This window comes from Phyllobates terribilis, unplaced genomic scaffold, assembly GCF_046119375.1.
Source record: "Phyllobates terribilis strain yellow unplaced genomic scaffold, ASM4611937v1 Scaffold_4__5_contigs__length_816908805, whole genome shotgun sequence".
Lineage (NCBI taxonomy): Eukaryota > Metazoa > Chordata > Amphibia > Anura > Dendrobatidae > Phyllobates > Phyllobates terribilis.
Window position 1 is genome coordinate 717,702,473 of NW_027362764.1, and position 20,747 is coordinate 717,723,219.

Genomic DNA, 20,747 nt, shown 5'->3' on the forward strand with positions numbered 1-20,747 from the left:
AGTGTGCTACAATGCGGCCTAGCTGGCCGGGCCAATCACCGTCTGCCATATCTTGTGCATCCGCGGCCTCTTCATCCTCTGTGACTGGGGGGACAGCAGCCACACCTGTTTTGGGGCGCAGACCTGCCACCTCTTTACCCGCAACAGCCAGCGTGATTGGCAGGTCATCATTTTCTTTGGAGGTGGTAACACCAGCTGGTGTTGAGCGCTGTCCGACATCGATAGCACCACCTTTGGATCAAGGCAACCTAACATGTCCGCCTGCATCTTCCTCACAGACCGGCAGTTTGCCGGGGACACCCTTATCAACCCCGTCTAAGCACAATAGCCAGCCCTCGGTCCCTCAGATGTGGACAAGTAAAAGACCATTTCCTCCTAGCCATGAGAAAGCTAAGAGGTTGAATTTCACCATCTGCAAGCTCTTGGCTACAGAAATGCTGCCTTTCCGCCTGGTGGACACAGAGGATTTTCGAGACCTTATGTCCGTCGCAGTGCCCCAGTACCAGATGCCCAGTCGACACTACTTCTCAAAGAAAGGTGTGCCTGCGCTCCATCAGCATGTCGCACACAACATCACCGCTTCTTTGAGAAACTCTGTGTGTGACAGGGTGCATTTCACCACAGACACTTGGACGAGTAGGCATGGACAGGGGCGTTACATGTCGCTGACTGGGCACTGGGTAACTATGGTGACAGCAGGACAAGGGGCTGCTGTCCAAGTCTTGCCGTCCCCACGAGTTGTGCGTCAATCCTCTTTATGTCAAAGTTCCTCCACTGCTTCTGCCTCCTCAACCTCCTCTCGGTCTTCCACCTGCACCCAAAGCCTGTCTGGTCATGCCACAAGCTTTCTAACTGCGCAGAAGGGATCCTGCACACCTCCTTACTATGCTGGCAGTAGGGCTCAACGTCATCAGGCGGTTTTTACATTGAAATGTCTGGGAAATGTGAGTCACACAGCTGAGGAGTTGTGGTCAGCTCTGGAGAACCAATTTCATGAATGGTTGTCTCCACTGGACCTGAAACCAGGGAAGGCCGTGTGCGACAATGCTGCAAACCTGGGTGCGGCCCTTCGCCGGGGCAATGTCACACACGTGCCTTGTATGGCTCACGTGTTGAACCTGGTTGTCCAGCAATTTTTAGCCCACTATCCCAGACTAGATGGCCTTCTGCAGAGGGCACGGTCGCTGTGTGCTCACTTCCGCCGTTCGCATCCCGCAGCTCAGCGACTTACATCTCTACAGAAGTCGTTGGGCCTGCCACTTCACCGGCTAAAATGCGATGTGCCTACCCGGTGGAATTCAACTCTGCACATGTTGCAGCGACTGTGGCAGCACCGACGAGCCCTGGTGCAATACGTTCTGACCCAGAGGTGGGGCAAATCACGCTGGAGGAGTGGTCTCAGATCAGGGACCTATGCACCCTTCTGCACAGTTTTGAAATGGCGACGAAGATGTTTAGTGCTGACGATGCCATTATCAGCATGACTATTCCGGTGATTTACATGCTGGAGCACATGTTAAACAGAATTCAGAGTCAGGTGGTGGCACAAGAGGAGGTGGAGGAAGTAGAGGAGAAGGAGTTGTATGCGGAAGGGCTAACATCTGCAAGGTCCAGACGGTCGGCAGCACCAAGGCGGCAGGCATGTGAGGGTGGGGGAGATGGTTTTACCAGGGCGCATGGTAGCAGCCAAACTAGTGAGGAAGGTGCAGGAGCCCAGGAAGAAGTGGAGGACGAACTGATGGAAGACTCATCAGATGAGGGAGACCTTGATCACATTTCTGTTGTGCGAGGTTGGGGGGAGAGGACAGAGGAAGGAAGCATGATTGTTACCTCGCCACCAACACAACAGGGACTTGGTGCTCCTGGATGCGCAACACACATGAGTGCCTTCTTGCTGCACTACCTGCAACATGACCCTCGAATTGTGAGAATTAGAAATAATCCTGACTACTGGGTTGCCACACTGTTAGATCCCCGGTACAAAAGTAAATTTGCAGAAATTATTCCTGCCATAGAAAGGGATGCACGCATGCAGGAGTATCAGCAGAGACTGTTGCAGAATCTTACATGTGCTTTTCCACAAAATACCAGTGGTGCACGTAGTGAATCTCACAGTTCCAACTTGCCAACCGTGGGACCGTCAAGTGTTCAGCACTCAAACCACAGTATCTGCTGGTAACATCAATTTTGCGGAATCATTTCACCACTTTTTTAGCCCATCCTTTGCAAGGCCACAGGAGACAAGAAGTCTGACACATAGTCAACGCCTAGAGACGATGGTACAGGAGTATCTCCAAGTAAACATTGAAGCCACGACTGTGTCACTGGACCCTTGCTCTTTTTGGGCTTCCAATCTGGATAAATGGCCGGAGCTAGCCACTTACGCCTTGGAGATCTTGTCATGCCCCGCAGCCAGCGTTCTGTCTGAACGTGTGTTCAGCGCTGCTGGTGGTGTGCTGACAGATAAGCGCACGCGGCTCTCCACTGATAATGTAGACAGACTCACGTTCATAAAGATGAACAAATCATGGATCCGAAACGACTTTTCTACCCCTGTGTCATCCTGGGGAGAGTAAAAGCTTGATGATTGGTTAAAATCACCCTACCAACCGTTTTAAGCTTTCAAATTACTAATCATGTTTATCTGTATCTTGACTGGAAAATAATTTGGGCTTTGTAGCAGTGTGCAGCACTGATCCTATTAGGCCATCTATACTAAAGCTTCACCAGATTTAAAATTAAAAATAATTTTTAGCTGCATCTAGCCCGGAAAATAATTTTGGGGCTCCGAGATGCGCAAGGCACATAAGTGCCTTCTTGCTGCACTACCTGCAGCATGACCCTCATATTGTCAGAATTCGAAGTAATCATGACTACTGGGTTGCCACACTCTTAGATCCCCCAAACTTTTCGATCAACCTTTTCATTTTAATAAAGACCAAAAAAATGGTCATTTTTGAAATTATAAGCATTAGCAGGTTGTTAGAAACTGAAATCAAACAGTTTTCAACTCAAAACTTTATTCTAGGTGATGTTACATTTTCACATAGGACCCCTTGTTCGAAAGGAGCTTCTGAACTCTCTCGTCCATTGAATTTGTCAGGTTTTGGATGGTTTCTGCTTCAATTGTTTTGCATGAGGACAGAATACCCTCCCAGAGCTGTTGCTTAGATGTGAACTGCCTCCCGCCATCATAGACACTCCTTTTAATGATGCTCCAAAGGTTCTGAATGGGGTAGAGGTCAGGGGAGCATGGGGGTCACACCATAAGTTTGTCCCCTTTTATGCCCATATCAGCCAGAGATGCAGATGTTTTATGTGCAGCATGAGATGGTGCATTATCATGCAGAAAAATGATCTTGCTGTGAAATACACGGTTCTTCTTCTTGAACCATGGCAGGAAGTGCTGTTTGAGAAAATCCACATACATTATGGAGTTCATCTTTAGCGCCTTCAGGGATCCTAAAGGGGCCTACAATCTCTCTCCCCATGATTCCAGCCCAAAACATTACTCCACCTCCTCCTTGTTGGCGCTGTAGCCGTGTTTGCGTGGGGTGTCCATCAACCAGCCATCCTCCACTCCATCCATCTGGACCATCGAGCGCTGCACGGCACTCATCCGTGAACAAAACAGTTTTGAAATCAGTCTTCATGTAATGTTTGGCCCACTGGAGCCGTTTCTGCTTGTGTGAAGTGGATAGAGGAGGTCGACAGGATGGCGCATGCACAGCTGCAGACCTCTGAAGGACCCTGCATCTTGTTGTTCGGGGGACGTTGGAGGCACAAGCAGCTTCAAAAACTTGTCTGCTGCTATGACAAGGCTTTTTTGCCGCTGCTCTTTCAACCTGACGTAATTGCCTGTAGGAAAGAGTCCTCAATTTGCCCTTATCAGCACGCACACGTGTGTACTGTGAATCAGCTACATACTTCTTGATTGCCAAGACACTTCATCCTGATCATCGCACAATGTTGATTGTAGTCATGCCTTGACCTAAACACTCCACAATTTGTTGCTTCTCAGCAGCCGACACATCCTTTTTCTTTCCCATTTTGGCAGAAAATGTAGGCTGCTTAATAATGTGAGAGAGCCTTCTTAAGTAGTCTTGCCTTTCATTGGACACACCTGCCAAACTAATTAGCACAGGTGTCTGCAATTGCTTACAGTGATATAAAGAGCCCTGACACACATCACCATCAATGAGTTTAACTGACAAACAAACAAATTCTTCCCTTATCACTCCTAAACACTTTTTGTATAATAATTTGGAACGCGGTGTACATGTGCTTTTCCACAAAACACCAGTGGTTCACGTAGTGAATCTTACAGTTCTAACTTGCCAACCGTGGTCTGTATGGAGTTGTTCAATAAAGGGCCCAAAATTAAGATAACATAGATGGGAGAGGTCTCTATGAATAGGAATTCCTAAGTATTTGATACCCTGTGAGGGCCAGGCAAAGGGAAAGTTGGACTGGATGGAATCCTATATGGATTTGGGGAGGGAGACATCGAGGGCTCAGACTTCGCTGCATTGATTTTAAAATTTTACCATGTAACAAAGTGATCTATTTCAGCCATAACAGCATGGATGGATATATGTGATTGAGTGATATATACTAGGACATCATCAGCAAATAGAGAGCACTTGTACTCGGTGCCTCCCACCTCAATCCACCTAATATTGGGGTTATGGCGAATTGATGAGAGCAGGTGCTCCGTCACTAGGATGTATAAGAGAGGGGACAGAGGACATCACTGCCTTGTCCCATTGGTGATTGTGAAAGGTGATGAAAATGTTCTGACGCACCCCCTGGGCCTTGGGACACCCGGAGCCGGACCCTTTTTGGTGGATGCTGGTGGTTGTAGTCTTCGTGGCGGCGACCCAGTTCCGTGGCTCAGGGCGGTCAAACCAGTGGCGGAACTATTTATGTGGTTTTCATGTTTAAATGTCCGACTACGCCACCCGTGGATTGCGGTCAGAGTGAACCGCCGCTACAGGGCAGACCACTGAGGCTGGTGTTGTGGGTGCAGCAGAGCGTAGCATAACTCCCCACGGGAGGAGTATAGCCTCAGGGCAGTGTATGCGGAGGATGGGAGTGATGGTGCAGGGCAGCAGCAGTAACGACACGGAGTCAGTGATGCAGTTCAGGGCCTTTACTCAGTTCTTATTATCCAGACCACGTCTGCAGGTAACGGCTGCCCACGTCGTACTGTGCTCACCAGGTGAGGGGCTCAGACAACTCCCAGATAACTTTGGAGCACTTCACAGGACCCCCTTTGTGTGTCCTTTGTCTGGCCTTTCTTACCAACACTTCTGTCCGGCTGCCTCGGGCCTCCTCTTGGTAAACTTGGCGCCAGTTTCCCTGACCCTATGTGGTGCCTTCCTAGCGGGTGTAGCGAGGGGCTGCGCCACATAAAATGTCAGAGCCTCCGGTTTCTAGCTGAGGGTCGTTTCCTGCCTCCACTAGTTCGGGGACCGGTCTCCCCCTTTGGCCTGACCCCTCCACGCAGGTGGATTCGGGCGTGCGGTGGCGACTCGCCCGTCCGCACCCCTGGGATCCCTTCATTCCTCGTTCCTGGAGCCTTCTCCGCTCCTCTTCCTTCCTTCTCCCTCTTCCAGGCCTGGGCCTCTGTTACTAGGCCCGCCTCCGGAGCAGAGCTCATGCAGAGCCCCTGCTCCCTGCCACTTCTGCTCAGACTTCTCTGCACTGAACTAAGATGGTGCCCACCTTTTATACTCCCTTCTCAATGCACCCAGGAACTGCTTCCTCCCTGCTCCTGCACTACAGGGTTCCCCTTCCTCAGTGTTCCCTCCCCCCACTCCAGCCAGGGACAGGGACTGTCGTGCCCATCTCAGGGGCATATTGGTCGCCCTGCCCCACGGCAATGTGGTGTAATGCATGCAGGTGTCGGGTCCTGATCCACACTCCATCCTTACCTGAGAGTGAGATATCACACCTCTGGGTGAGGTGCAATACGTCTGTAGCAACCGAGCCCTCAGGGTGCTACAGTTCCATTTATCTTCAGCCTAGGTGACGTATTGCGATACAGGGCCGTGATTTTGGCTATAAAAGGGTCCCCTAGACCCCTACCCCAAGCTTTTTAAGAGAATCATATATGGCGTGCCAGGAGACTCTATGGAATGCTTTCTCAGCATCCAACGAGAGTATCTAATTACAAATTTTTAACTGCATCTAGCCCAGGAAATACTTTGTGCCTAGTAGCAGTGTCTGCTAGTGAGCGGATTATCCCGGCTGTTAAGCAAGCTGCACCACCTGTAGTTTAGACACTTAATTTTTTCAAAGGAAATGCTTCGGGACCATGGGATACTTAGTGAAGAGCATCAGGAGGCATCCCAAGGCATAGGGGCTGGGACTGGCAGTAGGATGCCTTGCGGTGGACAGCCGAGCTCGATCCTTATAAAAGCTTTTTAACTGCAGCAGCTTTAGTGGACGCTACTGGAGCTGGAATTACCGCGGCTGCTGGCATGAGACTTGCCCTCCAATAGATCCTTGTAAATGGATTTAAAGTGTATTCATTCAAATTAGAGAGACAATTTAAATTAAAAAGCTTAGAGCTGCCTCCACCACAGGGGGGCTCGCTCGACCCACCAGCGGACAGGCACCAGTATTGGGAGAGGGGGGCTGGCCGTCAGGGTTCACCGCGGCTCTGGCACAAACCCGGCGACACGGAGGTGGCACGGGCAGGAGCGGACTGGCCGTGTCGGCTTCTCACTTTTTGGATTTTAGAAGGGCATGACATGCCTATATCTGTGTCTCCCCCTCCTTTTACTCCTCCACCTCTTTTATTTTCGCATGACTATATGTACTTGTCACTTTTCCATGTGTTAGTTATGTCTTCTGAGCAGTTTGTCAGCTTTTGGACACCTTTGAAGGTGTTTTCTATGTGTTTCTATGTGTTTTTGTTTGCCTGCCATTGGTTTTAACGGTGTTCGAAGGTGTTCGACGAACAGTTCGACGAACAGTTCGGCGAACAGTTCGGCGAACACACGAGTGTTCGACGAACCGAACCGAACTCGAACACTACGGGGGTGGCTCAACACTAATTAAGACTAAAGAATCCTAAAGGCGAATTGTGTGAACTGTAGAAAATGTATAAAAAATCACGTGAACTTCTGGCCAATAGTCATTTCTGTCTCCATAAGTTGTATATTAACCGTCCCTAAGTCCTATATGTGCACCATTTGTACCGCTCCAATGCCCCTAAAAGTGCACAGACAAACAATGCAAAGATTGAGTCAACTTCTCCCCTTTTTATCTAGTTTCAGGTGTGATTTTCATATTGCCCACACCTATTACTTGTCACACAGTTTATCCAAGCATCACATGCTTGAAATAAAGTTGTTTACCCACAATTTCGGAAAGGTGCCAACAATTTTGTCCGGCCCATTTTTGGAGTTGTGTGTGAAATTGTCCAATTTGTCTTTTTTTCTCAGTTTTTTTGTGTTGTTCCAATACACACGAAGGAAATAAACATGTGTATAACAAATATGTGTAATTGCAATAATTTTCTGGGAGAAATACTTCATTTGATGGAACAATTTCAAAGGTTTCAACAATTTCTGTCATGACTGTATCTATCTGGAGGGTTAGCAAGTACTCTGGAGAAAGATACAAAAGGGTATGAATGCAGGATCAGACTATATAGGATTTGTTTGCAATCTGTATCTTTGAAGATACATAACTTTGCATGTGAACTACGGCCACAAAATGGTCTGAGATTTTTAATTAAGACTCGTGATAATATTTAACATTTTATTTTTTGATGGTTTGGAGAAATGAGAATTATTCCTTCATTGTTGCTAAATGTTCCACTTTATATGACTTTCCATTTAGAGCACAGATAGCCCAGATACAGTGATAATCCTATGTATATAGTAGGTACAGCGGAACAGTCCATCATCGTCTCTCTGGTGTTTTATCCTTTGTTTTCACCAAATATAAGGAATATCCTCAGACTGTGGCCTAGTAGCCTCCCCAATAATAGTACAATACTGTTTGGCTAATCTTTTTTCTTTTAAATTCTTTTGCAGTATAATGGTTTATGTATGCAAGGCAGCATGGGTCCTTCTGGCCGAGACGGGACCCCAGGGGCGAATGGCATCCCAGGAACACCAGGAATTCCGGGACGTGATGGGAATAAAGGAGAGAAGGGAGAATGCATGAGAGAGAGTATAGAAGAGGCCTGGACTCCAAACTTCAAGCAATGCGCCTGGAGTGCCCTGAATTATGGCATTGATCTGGGGAAAATTGCAGTAAGTGGTAATTCATGAAGCAGCACCATATAATACATAATAAAAACAGTGGTGTCCCAGTACAGGGATAATGCACACAGTGATGTCACAGTACAGGGATAATAAACACAGTGATGTCACAGAACTGGGATAATACACACAGTGATATCACAGTACAGGGATAATACACACAGTGATGTCACCGTACAGAGATAATATACACAGTGATGTCACAGTACAGGGATAATACACACAGTGATGTTACAGTACAGGGATAATACACACAGTGATGTCACAGTACAGGCATAATACACAGTGATGTCACAGTACGGGGATAATACACACAGTGATGTCACAGTACAGGGATAATAAACACAGTGATGTCACAGTACAGGGATAATACACACAGTGATGTTACAGTACAGGGATAATACACACAGTGATGTCACAGTACAGGGATAATACACACAGTGATGTTACAGTACAGGGATAATACACACAGTGATGTCACAGTACAGGGATAATACACAGAGTGATGTCACAGTACAGGCATAATACACAGTGATGTTACAGTACGGGGATAATACACACAGTGATGTCACAGTACAGGGATAATAAACACAGTGATGTCACAGTACAGGGATAATAAACACAGTGATGTCACGGTACAAGGATAATACACACAGTGATGTCACAGTACAGAGATAATACACACAGTGATGTCACAGTACGGGGATAATACACACAGTGATGTTACAGTACAGGGATAATAAACACAGTGATGTCACAGTACAGAGATAATATCCACAGTGATATCACAGTACAGAGATAATGTACACAGTGATGTCACAGTGCAAAGATAATAAACACAGTGATGTCACAATAAGTGAATAATATACACAGTGATATCACAGTACAGAGATAATATACACAGTGATGTCACAGTACAGAGATAATATATACAGTGATGTCACAGTACAGGGATAATACATAAAGTGATGTCACAGTACAGGGATAATACAAACAGTGATGTCACAGTACAGAGATAATATCCACAGTGATACAAAAGTACAGGGATAATATAGAAAGTGATGTCATAGTGCAGAGATAATGAACACAGTGATGTCACAGTACAGGCATAATACACACAGTGATGTCACAGTAGAGGGATAATACACACAGAGATGTCACAGTACAGAGATAATACACACAGTGATGTCACAGAATAGGGATAATACACACAGTGATGTCACAGTAGAGGGATAATACACACAGAGATGTCACAGTACAGAGATAATACACACAGTGATGTCACAGTAGAGGGATAATACACACAGAGATGTCACAGTACAGAGATAATACACACAGTGATGTCACAGAATAGGGATAATACACACAGTGATGTCACAGAACAGGGATAATACAAACAGTGATTTCACAGTACAGGGATAATACACACAGTGATGTCACAGTACAGGGATAATACACACAGTGATGTCACAGTACAGGGATAACATACACAGTGATGTCACAGTACAGGGATAATAGAAACAGTGATTTCACAGTACAGGGATAATAGAAACAGTGATTTCACAGTACAGGGATAATATACACAGTGATGTCACAGTACAGGGATAATACACACAGTGATGTCACAGTACAGGGATAATATACACAGTGATGTCACAGTAAAGGGATAATAAACATTGATGTCACAGTACAGGGATAATAAACACAGTGATTTCACAGTACAGGGATAATAAACACAGAGATGTCACAGTGCAGAGATAATATACAAAGTGATGTCACACTACAGAGATATTAAACACAGTGATGTCACAGTACAGGGATAATACACACAGTGATGTCACAGTATAGGGATAATACACACAGTGATGTCACAGTACAGAGATAATACACACAGTGATGTCACATTACTGGAATAATACACACAGTGATGTCACAGTACAGAGATAATACACACAGTGCTGTCAAAGTACAGAGATAATATACACAGTGATGTCACAGTACAGAGATAATAAACACAGTGATGTCACAGTACAGGCATAATACACACAGTGATGTCACAGTAGAGGGATAATACACAAAGAGATGTCACAGTACAGAGATAATAAACACAGAGATGTCACAGTGTAGAGATAATATACACAGTGATGTCACAGTACAGAGATAATAAACACAGTGATGTCACAGTAGAGGCATAATACACACAGTGATGTCACAGTAGAGGGATAATACACACAGAGATGTCACAGTACAGGGATAATAAACACAGTGATGTTACAGTGCAGAGATAATATACAAAGTGATGTCACAGTACAGAGATAATAAACACAGTGATGTCACAGTACAGGGATAATACACACAGTGATGTCACAGTGCAGGGATAGTACACACAGTGATGTCACAGTGCAGAGATAATACACACAGTGATGTCACATTACAGGCATAATACACACAGTGATGTCACAGTACAGAGATAATACACACAGTGATGTCAAAGTACAGAGATAATATACACAGTGATGTCACAGTACAGAGATAATAAACACAGTGATGTCACAATACAGGCATAATACACACGGAGATGTCACAGTAGAGGGATAATACACACAGAGATGTCACAGTACAGAGATAATAAATACAGTGATGTCACAGTGCAGAGATAATATACACAGTGATGTCGCAGTACAGAGATAATAAACACAGTGATGTCACAGTACAGGGATAATGCACACAGTGATGCCACAGTACAGAGATAATAAATACAGTGATGTCACAGCACAGAGATAATAAACACAGTGATGTCACAGTACAGGGATAATAAACACAGTGATGTCACAGTACAGGGATAATAAACACAGTGATGTCACAGTACAGGGATAACACACACAGTGATGTCACAGTACAAGGATAATACACACAGTGATGTCACAGTACAGGGATAATATACACAGTGATGTCACAGTACAGGGATAATAAACACAGTGATGTCACAGTACATGGATAAAACACACAGTGATGTCACATTACAGAGATAATATACACAGTGATGTCACAGTACAGGGATAATATACACAGTGATTTCACAGTACAGGGATAATAAACACAGTAATGTCACAGTGCAGAGATAATATACACAGTGATGTCACAGTAGAGAGATAATAAACACAGTGATGTCACAGTGTAGACATAATATACACAGTGATGTCACATTACAGGGATAATACACACAGTGATGTCACAGTACAGAGATAATACACACAGTGATGTCAAAGTACAGAGATAATACACACAGTGATGTCACAGTGCAGGGATAATATACACTGTGATGTCACAGTACAGGGATAATACACACAGTGATTTCACAGTACAGGGATAATAAACACAGTGATGTCACAGTGCAGAGTTAATATACACAGGGATGTCACAGTACAGAGATAATACATACAGTGATGTCACAGTAGAGGGATAATACACACAGTAATGCCACAGTACAGAGATAATAAACACAGTGATGTTACAGTGCAGAGATAATATACAAAGTGATGTCACAGTACAGAGATAATAAACACAGTGATGTCACAGTACAGGGATAATACACACAGTGATGTCACAGTGCAGGGATAGTACACACAGTGATGTCACAGTACAGAGATAATACACACAGTGATGTCACATTACAGGCATAATACACACAGTGATGTCACAGTACAGAGATAATACACACAGTGATGTCAAAGTACAGAGATAATATACACAGTGATGTCACAGTACAGAGATAATAAACACAGTGATGTCACAGTACAGGCATAATACACACAGAGATGTCACAGTAGAGGGATAATACACACAGAGATGTCACAGTACAGAGATAATAAATACAGTGATGTCACAGTGCAGAGATAATATACACAGTGATGTCGCAGTACAGAGATAATAAACACAGTGATGTCACAGTACAGGGATAATGCACACAGTGATGCCACAGTACAGAGATAATAAATACAGTGATGTCACAGCACAGAGATAATAAACACAGTGATGTCACAGTACAGGGATAATAAACACAGTGATGTCACAGTGCAGGGATAACACACAGTGATGTCACAGTACAAGGATAATACACACAGTGATGTCACAGTACAGGGATAATATACACAGTGATGTCACAGTACAGGGATAATAAACACAGTGATGTCACAGTACATGGATAAAACACACAGTGATGTCACATTACAGAGATAATATACACAGTGATGTCACAGTACAGGGATAATAAACACAGTGATGTCACAGTGCAGAGATAATATACACAGTGATGTCACAGTACAGAGATAATAAACACAATGATGTCACAGTACAGGGATAATACACACAGTGATGTCACAGTACAGGGATAATACACACAAATATGTCACAGTAGAGAGATAATAAACACAGTGATGTCACAGTGCAGACATAATATACACAGTGATGTCACATTACAGGGATAATACACACAGTGATGTCACAGTACAGAGATAATACACACAGTGATGTCAAAGTACAGAGATAATATACACAGTGATGTCACAGTGCAGGGATAATATACACTGTGATGTCACAGTACAGGGATAATACACACAGTGATTTCACAGTACAGGGATAATAAACACAGTGATGTCACAGTGCAGAGTTAATATACACAGGGATGTCACAGTACAGAGATAATACATACAGTGATGTCACAGTAGAGGGATAATACACACAGTAATGCCACAGTACAGAGATAATAAACACAGTGATGTCACAGTACAGAGATAATAAACACAGTGATGTCACAGTACAGGGATAATAAACACAGTAATGTCACAGTACATGGATAATACACACAGTGATGTCACAGCACAGGGATAATACACACAGTGATGTCACAGTACAGGGATAATATACACAGTGATATCACAGTACAGAGATAATACACACAGTGATGTCACAGTACAGAGATAATACACACAGTGATGTCACAGTACAGGGATAATATACACAGTGATATCACAGTACAGAGATAATACACACAGTGATGTCACAGTAGAGGGATAATACACACAGTGATGTCACAGTACAGGGATAATAAACAGTGATTTCACAGTACAGGGATAATAAACACAGTGATGTCACAGTACAGAGATAATATACACAGTGATGTCACAGTACAGAGATAATAAACACAATGATGTCACAGTACAGGGATAATACACACAGTGATGTCACAGTACAGGGATAATGCACACAGTGATGTCACAGTACAGGGATAATTCACACAGTGATGTCACAGTACAGGGATAATACACACAGTGATGTCACAGTACAGAGATAATACACAGTGATGTCACAGTACGGGGATAATACACACAGTGATGTCACAGTACAGAGATAATACACACAGAGATGTCACAGTACAGGGATAATACACACAGTGATGTCACAGTACATGGATAAAACACACAGTGATGTCACAGTACACAGATAATAAACACAGTGATGTCACAGTACAGGCATAATACACACAGAGATGTCACAGTAGAGGGATAATACACACAGAGATGTCACAGTACAGAGATAATAAATACAGTGATGTCACAGTGCAGAGATAATATACACAGTGATGTCGCAGTACAGAGATAATAAACACAGTGATGTCACAGTACAGGGATAATGCACACAGTGATGCCACAGTACAGAGATAATAAATACAGTGATGTCACAGCACAGAGATAATAAACACAGTGATGTCACAGTACAGGGATAATAAACACAGTGATGTCACAGTACAGGGATAACACACAGTGATGTCACAGTACAAGGATAATACACCCAGTGATGTCACAGTACAGGGATAATATACACAGTGATGTCACAGTACAGGGATAATAAACACAGTGATGTCACAGTACATGGATAAAACACACAGTGATGTCACATTACAGAGATAATATACACAGTGATGTCACAGTACAGGGATAATATACACAGTGATTTCACAGTACAGGGATAATAAACACAGTGATGTCACAGTGCAGAGATAATATACACAGTGATGTCACAGTACAGAGATAATAAACACAATGATGTCATAGTACAGGGATAATACACACAGTGATGTCACAGTACAGGGATAATACACACAAATATGTCACAGTAGAGAGATAATAAACACAGTGATGTCACAGTGTAGACATAATATACACAGTGATGTCACATTACAGGGATAATACACACAGTGATGTCACAGTACAGAGATAATACACACAGTGATGTCAAAGTACAGAGATAATATACACAGTGATGTCACAGTGCAGGGATAATATACACTGTGATGTCACAGTACAGGGATAATACACACAGTGATTTCACAGTACAGGGATAATAAACACAGTGATGTCACAGTGCAGAGTTAATATACACAGGGATGTCACAGTACAGAGTTAATACATACAGTGATGTCACAGTAGAGGGATAATACACACAGTAATGCCACAGTACAGAGATAATAAACAAAGTGATGTCACAGTACAGAGATAATAAACACAGTGATGTCACAGTACAGGGATAATAAACACAGTAATGTCACAGTACATGGATAATACACACAGTGATGTCACAGCACAGGGATAATACACACAGTGATGTCACAGTAAAGGGATAATATACACAGTGATGTCACAGTACAGGGACAATAAACACACCGATGTCACAGTACAGGGATAAAACACACAGTCATGTCACAGTACAGAGATAATACACACAGTGATGTCACAGTACAGGGATAATATACACAGTGATATCACAGTACAGAGATAATACACACAGTGATGTCACAGTAGAGGGATAATACACACAGTGATGTCACAGTACAGGGATAATAAACACAGTGATTAAACAGTACAGGGATAATAAACACAGTGATGTCACAGTACAGAGATAATATACACAATGATGTCACAGTACAGGGATAATACACACAGTGATGTCACAGTACAGGGATAATGCACACAGTGATGTCACAGTACAGGGATAATTCACACAGTGATGTCACAGTACAGGGATAATACACACAGTGATGTCACAGTACAGAGATAATAAACACAGTGATGTGACACTACGGGGATAATACACACAGTGATGTCACAGTACAGAGATAATACACACAGAGATGTCACAGTACAGGGATAATACACACAGTGATGTCACAGTACAGAGATAATACACACAGTGATGTCACAGTACAGGGATAATACACACAGTGAAGTCACAGTACAGGGATAATATACACAGTGATGTCACAGTACAGGGATAATACAAACAGTGATTTCACAGTACAGGGATAATACACACAGTGATGTCACAGTACAGAGATAATATACACAGTGATGTCACAGTACAGGGATCATAAACACAGTGATGTCACAGTACAAGGATAAAACATACAGTGATGTCACAGTACAGAGATAATACACACAGTGATGTCACAGTAGAGGGATAATACACACAGTGATTTCACAGTACAGGGATAATAAACACAGTGATGTCACAGTACAGAGATAATAAACACAATGATGTCACAGTACAGGGATAATACACACAGTGATGTCACATTACAGGGATAATACACACAGTGATATCACAGTGCAGAGATAATACACACAGTGATGTCAAGGTACAGAGATAATATACACAGTGATCTCACAGTACTGGGATAATATACACTGTGATGTCACAGTACAGGGATAATACACAGTGATATCAAAATACAGGGAAAATACAAACAGTGATGTCACAGTACAGGGATAATACACACAGTGAAGCCACAGTACAGAGATAATACACACAGTGATGTCACAGTACAGGGATAATACACACAGTGATGTCACAGTGCAGGGATAGTACACACAGTGATGTCACAGTACAGAGATAATACACGCAGTGATGTCACATTACAGGCATAATACACACAGTGATGTCACAGTACAGAGATAATACACACAGTGATGTCAAAGTACAGAGATAATATACACAGTGATGTCACAGTACAGAGATAATAAAAACAGTGATGTCACAGTACAGAGATAATATACACAGTGATGTCGCAGTACAGAGATAATAAACACAGTGATGTCACAGTACAGGGATAATGCACCCAGTGATGCCACAGTACAGAGATAATAAATACAGTGATGTCACAGCACAGAGATAATAAACACAGTGATGTCACAGTACAGGGATAATAAACACAGTGATGTCACAGTACAGGGATAACACACACAGTGATGTCACAGTACAAGGATAATACACACAGTGATGTCACAGTACAGGGATAATATACACAGTGATGTCACAGTACAGGGATAATAAACACAGTGATGTCACAGTACATGGATAAAACACACAGTGATGTCACATTACAGAGATAATATACACAGTGATGTCACAGTACAGGGATAATACACACAGTGATTTCACAGTACAGGGATAATAAACACAGTGATGTCACAGTGCAGAGTTAATATACACAGGGATGTCACAGTACAGAGATAATACATACAGTGATGTCACAGTAGAGGGATAATACACACAGTAATGCCACAGTACAGAGATAATAAACACAGTGATGTCACAGTACAGAGATAATAAACACAGTGATGTCACAGTACAGGGATAATAAACACAGTAATGTCACAGTACATGGATAATACACACAGTGATGTCACAGCACAGGGATAATACACACAGTGATGTCACAGTAAAGGGATAATATACACAGTGATGTCACAGTACAGGGACAATAAACACACCGATGTCATAGTACAGGGATAAAACACACAGTCATGTCACAGTACAGAGATAATACACACAGTGATGTCACAGTACAGGGATAATATACACAGTGATATCACAGTACAGAGATAATACACACAGTGATGTCACAGTAGAGGGATAATACACACAGTGATGTCACAGTACAGGGTTAATAAACACAGTGATTTCACAGTACAGGGATAATAAACACAGTGATGTCACAGTACAGAGATAATATACACAGTGATGTCACAGTACAGAGATAATAAACACAATGATGTCACAGTACAGGGATAATACACACAGTGATGTCACAGTACAGGGATAATGCACACAGTGATGTCACAGTACAGGGATAATTCACACAGTGATGTCACAGTACAGGGATAATACACACAGTGATGTCACAGTACAGAGATAATACACACAGTGATGTCACACTACGGGGATAACACACACAGTGATGTCACAGTACAGAGATAATACACACAGAGATGTCACAGTACAGGGATAATACACACAGTGATGTCACAGTACAGAGATAATACACACAGTGATGTCACAGTACAGGGATAATACACACAGTGAAGTCACAGTACAGGGATAATATACACAGTGATGTCACAGTACAGGGATAATACAAACAGTGATTTCACAGTACAGGGATAATACACACAGTGATGTCACAGTACAGAGATAATATACACAGTGATGTCACAGTACAGGGATCATAAACACAGTGATGTCACAGTACAAGGATAAAACATACAGTGATGTCACAGTACAGAGATAATACACACAGTGATGTCACAGTAGAGGGATAATACACACAGTGATTTCACAGTACAGGGATAATAAACACAGTGATGTCACAGTACAGAGATAATAAACACAATGATGTCACAGTACAGGGATAATACACACAGTGATGTCACATTACAGGGATAATACACACAGTGATGTCACAGTGCAGAGATAATACACACAGTGATGTCACAGTGCAGAGATAATACACACAGTGATGTCAAGGTACAGAGATAATATACACAGTGATGTCACAGTACAGGGATAATATACACTGTGATGTCACAGTACAGGGATAATACACAGTGATATCAAAATACAGGGAAAATACAAACAGTGATGTCACAGTACAGGGATAATACACACAGTGAAGCCACAGTACAGAGATAATACACACAGTGATGTCACAGTACAGGGATAATACACACAGTGATGTCACAGTGCAGGGATAGTACACACAGTGATGTCACAGTACAGAGATAATACACGCAGTGATGTCACATTACAGGCATAATACACACAGTGATGTCACAGTACAGAGATAATACACACAGTGATGTCAAAGTACAGAGATAATATACACAGTGATGTCACAGTACAGAGATAATAAACACAGTGATGTCACAGTACAGAGATAATATACACAGTGATGTCGCAGTACAGAGATAATAAACACAGTGATGTCACAGTACAGGGATAATGCACCCAGTGATGCCACAGTACAGAGATAATAAATACAGTGATGTCACAGCACAGAGATAATAAACACAGTGATGTCACAGTACAGGGATAATAAACACAGTGATGTCACAGTACAGGGATAACACACACAGTGATGTCACAGTACAAGGATAATACACACAGTGATGTCACAGTACAGGGATAATATACACAGTGATGTCACAGTACAGGGATAATAAACACAGTGATGTCACAGTACATGGATAAAACACACAGTGATGTCACATTACAGAGATAATATACACAGTGATGTCACAGTACAGGGATAATATACACAGTGATTTCACAGTACAGGGATAATAAACACAGTGATGTCACAGTGCAGAGATAATATACACAGTGATGTCACAGTACAGAGATAATAAACACAATGATGTCACAGTACAGGGATAATACACACAGTGATGTCACAGTACAGGGATAATACACACAAATATGTCACAGTAGAGAGATAATAAACACAGTGATGTCACAGTGTAGACATAATATACACAGTGATGTCACATTACAGGGATAATACACACAGTGATGTCACAGTACAGAGATAATACACACAGTGATGTCAAAGTACAGAGATAATATACACAGTGATGTCACAGTGCAGGGATAATATACACTGTGATGTCACAGTACAGGGATAATACACACAGTGATTTCACAGTGCAGGGATAATAAACACAGTGATGTCACAGTGCAGAGATAATACATACAGTGATGTCACAGTAGAGGGATAATACACACAGCAATGCCACAGTACAGAGATAATAAACACAGTGATGTTACAGTGCAGAGATAATATACAAAGTGATGTCACAATACAGAGATAATAAACACAGTGATGTCACAGTACAGGGATAATACACACAGTGATGTCACAGTGCAGGGATAGTACACACAGTGATGTCACAGTACAGAGATAATACACACAGTGATGTCACATTACAGGCATAATACACACAGTGATGTCACAGTACAGAGATAATACACACAGTGATGTCAAAGTACAGAGATAATATACACAGTGATGTCACAGTACAGAGATAATAAACACAGTGATGTCACAGTACAGGCATAATACACACAGAGATGTCACAGTAGAGGGATAATACACACAGAGATGTCACAGTACAGAGATAATAAATACAGTGATGTCACAGTGCAGAGATAATATACACAGTGATGTCACAGTACAGGGATAATAAACACAGTGATGTCACAGTACAGGGATAACACACACAGTGATGTCACAGTACAAGGATAATACACACAGTGATGTCACAGTACAGGGATAATATACACAGTGATGTCACAGTACAGGGATAATAAACACAGTGATGTCACAGTACATGGATAAAACACACAGTGATGTCACATTAAAGAGATAATATACACAGTGATGTCACAGTGCAGGGATAATATACACTGTGATGTCACAGTACAGGGATAATACACACAGTGATTTCACAGTACAGGGATAATAAACACAGTGATGTCACAGTGCAGAGTTAATATACACAGGGATGTCACAGTACAGAGATAATACATACAGTGATGTCACAGTAGAGGGATAATACACACAGTAATGCCACAGTACAGAGATAATAAACACAGTGATGTTACAGTGCAGAGATAATATACAAAGTGATGTCACAATACAGAGATAATAAACACAGTGATGTCACAGTACAGGGATAATACACACAGTGATGTCACAGTGCAGGGATAGTACACACAGTGATGTCACAGTACAGAGATAATACACACAGTGATGTCACATTACAGGCATAATACACACAGTGATGTCACAGTACAGAGATAATACACACAGTGATGTCAAAGTACAGAGATAATATACACAGTGATGTCACAGTACAGAGATAATAAACACAGTGATGTCACAGTAGAGGGATAATACACACAGAGATGTCACAGTACAGAGATAATAAATACAGTGATGTCACAGTGCAGAGATAATATACACAGTGATGTCGCAGTACAGAGATAATAAACACAGTGATGTCACAGTACAGGGATAATGCACACAGTGATGCCACAGTACAGAGATAATAAATACAGTGATGTCACAGC

The 20,747-nt window shown here is 42.5% G+C and overlaps 1 protein-coding gene across 2 annotated transcripts in view; it reads left to right on the forward strand.

Annotated features, from left to right (window-relative positions):
• CTHRC1 (collagen triple helix repeat containing 1) overlaps window positions 1–20,747 on the forward strand; it is a 93,311-nt gene that overhangs the window by 30,516 nt on the left and 42,048 nt on the right. For both annotated transcript variants that reach the window (XM_073676782.1, XM_073676783.1), the window contains exon 2: window positions 8,052–8,273. In XM_073676782.1, coding sequence (XP_073532883.1) covers window positions 8,052–8,273 — 222 coding nt within the window. The remainder of the gene's footprint in view (window positions 1–8,051; window positions 8,274–20,747) is intronic.